The 3930-nt window shown below is 48.7% G+C and overlaps 1 protein-coding gene across 1 annotated transcript in view; it reads right to left on the minus strand.

Moving 5' to 3' along the window:
- Nucleotides 1–1189: 1189 nt before the first annotated feature.
- CCR75_001792 (uncharacterized protein) overlaps nt 1190–3930 on the minus strand; it is a gene marked incomplete at both ends in the record, with an annotated part of 6090 nt that continues 3349 nt past the window's right edge. Inside the window, one exon of the mRNA XM_067959893.1 lies at nt 1190–3904. Coding sequence (XP_067821261.1) covers nt 1190–3904 — 2715 coding nt within the window. The remainder of the gene's footprint in view (nt 3905–3930) is intronic.

Consider the following 3930-nt stretch of genomic DNA (forward strand, 5'->3'; position numbering starts at 1 on the left):
TTATAATTAAGTTAGAGTTAACAGATAGAAAGAAGATATACTTAATTATATTAATACAGTTTTCATTTTACCCTCTTTAAGCTAGTTACCTTAAAGAGAAGTCTTCCTCTGCACGTACTAGTGTACGTGAAATAACGTAAGGGCACCACTTGCAACTGAAGCAGTGCGAAGTGGACTTGTACTGAAGCAGTACAAGTCGTAGTGCTCCGTTAAAGTCAAGAAATTTCAACAAGCAGTGTTTAAAAGTGTTGTAAAAGCAAAATTGTTGCATAAAGTAACTTGATAGCACAAATTGGTACATTGGCAACGCTTCACGCTCAATCAAGCGAAACGGGACCGAACGCGCAATTTTGGCAACATCGCACTATATGCTCACCAGCAACTTCTTAGATCAGAGCGGATGTAGGCGGGCATGTCGTAATGCGGCCACGCTCTACTTAGACACACACCCTAGCACAGCGAGGAAGCGGTTAAGCCAGCTTCTCTTGCGTTCAGTGAGGTAGTCGTGGTGGGCGCGTTAGCGGCCTCACCCAACCCACTAAGTACTTTAGTAAAGTGTCGTCACGGGAGCGGTAATCCGGCTCCTCGTGCGCACTTACTAAGTAAAAAGTAGTTTTCAGACTGTCTAATTACTTTATTTAAGTAATTGACCATCCCCTTAAGAACACCAAGTGTACTTAACGGGACTGTGTAAAATTAGGGCAACTTTAGCCCGTTACAGCCGAACTTAGAAAGATTGATGAACACTCGCGGTGGTTCTGTCTCGGGCAAGCTTGTCTACGGAATTTAGGTATGAAAGCTTTGCGCTTCAGCAGTGCAATTTGATAGACGTATTCTAGATCGCATATAGTATACCGCATTGCTAAAAGATACATCATCACAGCTTGTTTGGTTTTTAGGAAGACCATTAAAACCTTGCACATTATATGCTCTATCAAAGCCGTTCAAATTTCACATCGATACGGACGAAAACACGCTATGCCAAGATTTGATGCATGAGTAGGATGATGCCGCTTTAATTTTTAATTTATGTTCGATGCTCCTGGCTTTTCCAAAATGTAATTTGACCCGCCAATTTTTTGCAGAATACTACAGATTTACGAGTAAGTTTGCAAGAAAATGAAATGTATTTGATTCTTTAAGCGAGACCAGTACAACAATTACTTGTTAAATGCTTTTTGTTTTTAAGCTAGGTGCGGCGTAGACTGCGACGATAGGGCATCGTGTTTCCGTACGACGGCGCATTCTCGGTTGGCTGCATAGATATATCAGTGGGTTTTTTCGATGTTTTAATAGCATGGGTTTTAATGGCAGCGATATCCGCAGGTGATTCCGCTTTGTCGCTCTTTGGGATGTTCACAAGGTGGATTTCGGTAGGTGGTTCCGTTGTTCCACTTAAAGTTATCTTCGAAATCCGACCGTCATTTGAAACATCAGCAGTCTCGTCAACCGGGACTACCATGGCTGTTGCGTCAGTGGGCGGTTCAGAAGTTTTGATAGCCGACACGTCCAAACGTGGGACTTTAGAAAATGGCTCCGAAGTTCCAATCATTAACTCCATTGGCGAGTTAGTAAATGGCTCAGTAGTGCTAGTGCCGACTGCCGGGATCTTAGCGACGTGGAATATACTTGGTGACTCAGTAGTACCGCCAATTGGTTTCCTGTTCATCGGGACAGGAAAATTTGGTCGTATTGTGTCGATTGCCGGATTATCATCGATAAGGTCACCGGTAGAGCCTTCAAATGAGGTCGTCTCGACAGGAAGTTCAATATGCGATTCTTTTGTGACAATTGAAGGAATCCTGATGACGGCTAAATCAGTAAGGGATTTTTTTATGCCGTACAATGGATTATCTTTCGTTGGCTGCACCGGTGCTTCAGTTGATGTATCGGTAGTGCCACCCACTGACGTGTCGATCGTTGGCTGCAGAGACACATCCGTCGGTGGTACTGTGGTGCCGCTTGAAGGAATTTCTTCAGTTGGCTGAAGAGGCCCGACAGTTGGTGATTCCGTGGTGTCATTCGAAGGGGATTCATCAATTGGCTGCGTTGGCTCATCAATCGGTGGATCTGTGGTGCCATACGATGGAGTTTCTTCAGTCGGCTGCACCGGTGCTTCAGTTGATGTATCGGTTGTGCCACCCACTGACGTGTCGATCGTTGGCTGCACAGGCACATCCGTCGGTGGTACTGTGGTGCCGCTTGAAGGAATCTCTTCAATTGGCTGAAGAGGCCCGACAGTTGGTGGTTCCGTGGTGTCTTTCGAAGGGTATTCGTCAGTTGTTTGCGTTGGCTCATCAATTGGTGGATCTGTGGTGCCATACGATGGAGTCTCTTCAGTCGGCTGCACCGGTGCTTCAGTTGATGTATCGGTTGTGCCACCCACTGACGTGTCGATCGTTGGCTGCACTGGGACATCCGTCGGTTGTTTTGTGGTGCCGCTTGAAGGTATTTCTACAGTTGGCTGAAGAGGCCCGACAGTTGCTGGTTCCGTGGTGTCTTTCGAAGGGTATTCGTCAGTTGTTTGCGTTGGCTCATGAATTGGTGGATCTGTGGTGCCATACGATGGAGTCTCTTCAGTCGGCTGCACCGGTGCTTCAGTTGATGTATCGGTTGTGCCACCCACTGACGTGTCGATCGTTGGCTGCACTGGGACATCCGTCGGTTGTTTTGTGGTGCCGCTTGAAGGTATTTCTTCAATTGGCTGAAGAGGCCCGACAGTTGGTGGTTTCGTTGTGTCTTTCGAAGGGTATTCGTCAGTTGTTTGCGTTGGCTCATCAATCGGTGGATCTGTGGTGCCATACGATGGAGTCTCTTCAGTCGACTGCACCGGTGCTTCAGTTGATGTATCGGTTGTGCCACCCACTGACGTGTCGATCGTTGGCTGCACAGGCACATCCGTCGGTGGTACTGTGGTGCCGCTTGAAGGAATATCTTCAATTGGCTGAAGAGGCCCGACAGTTGGTGGTTTCGTTGTGTATTTCGAAGGGGAATCGTCAGTTGTTTGCGTTGGCTCATCAATCGGTGGATCTGTGGTGCCATACGATGGAGTCTCTTCAGTCGGCTGCAGCGGTGCTTCAGTTGATGTATCGGTTGTGCCACCCACTGACGTGTCGATCGTTGGCTGCACAGGCACATCCGTCGGTGGTACTGTGGTGCCGCTTGAAGGAATTTCTACAGTTGGCTGAAGAGGCCCGACGGTTGCTGGTTCCGTGGTGTCTTTCGAAGGGGATTCGTCAGTTGTTTGCGTTGGCTCATCAATCGGTGGATCTGTGGTGCCATACGATGGAGTCTCTCCAGTCGGCTGCACCGGAGCTTCAGTTGATGTATCGGTTGTGCCACCCACTGACGTGTTGATCGTTGGCTGCATAGGCACATCCGTCGGTGGTACTGTGGTGCCGCTTAAAGGAATCTCTTCTGTTGGCTGAAGAGGCCCGACAGTTGGTGATTCCGTGGTGTCTTTCGAAGGGGATTCATCAATTGGCTGCGTTGGCTCATCAATCGGTGGATCTGTGGTGCCATACGATGGAGTCTCTTCAGTTGGCTGCACCGGTGCTTCAGTTGATGTATCGGTTGTGCCACCCACTGACGTGTCGATCGTTGGTTGCACAGGCACATCCGTCGGTGGTACTGTGGTGCCGCTTGAAGGAATCTCTTCAGTTGGCTGAAGAGGCCCGACAGTTGGTGGTTCCGTGGTGTCTTTCGAAGGGTATTTGTCAGTTGTTTGCGTTGGCTCATCAATTGGTGGATCTGTGGTGCCATACGATGGAGTCTCTTCAGTCGACTGCACCGGTGCTTCAGTTGATGTATCGGTTGTGCCACCCACTGACGTGTCGATCGTTGGCTGCACAGGCACATCCGTCGGTGGTACTGTGGTGCCGCTTGAAGGAATCTCTTCAATTGGCTGAAGAGGCCCGACAGTTGGTGGTT

The sequence above is a fragment of the Bremia lactucae genome, linkage group LG5, assembly GCF_004359215.1.
Source record: "Bremia lactucae strain SF5 linkage group LG5, whole genome shotgun sequence".
Taxonomy (NCBI): domain Eukaryota; phylum Oomycota; class Peronosporomycetes; order Peronosporales; family Peronosporaceae; genus Bremia; species Bremia lactucae.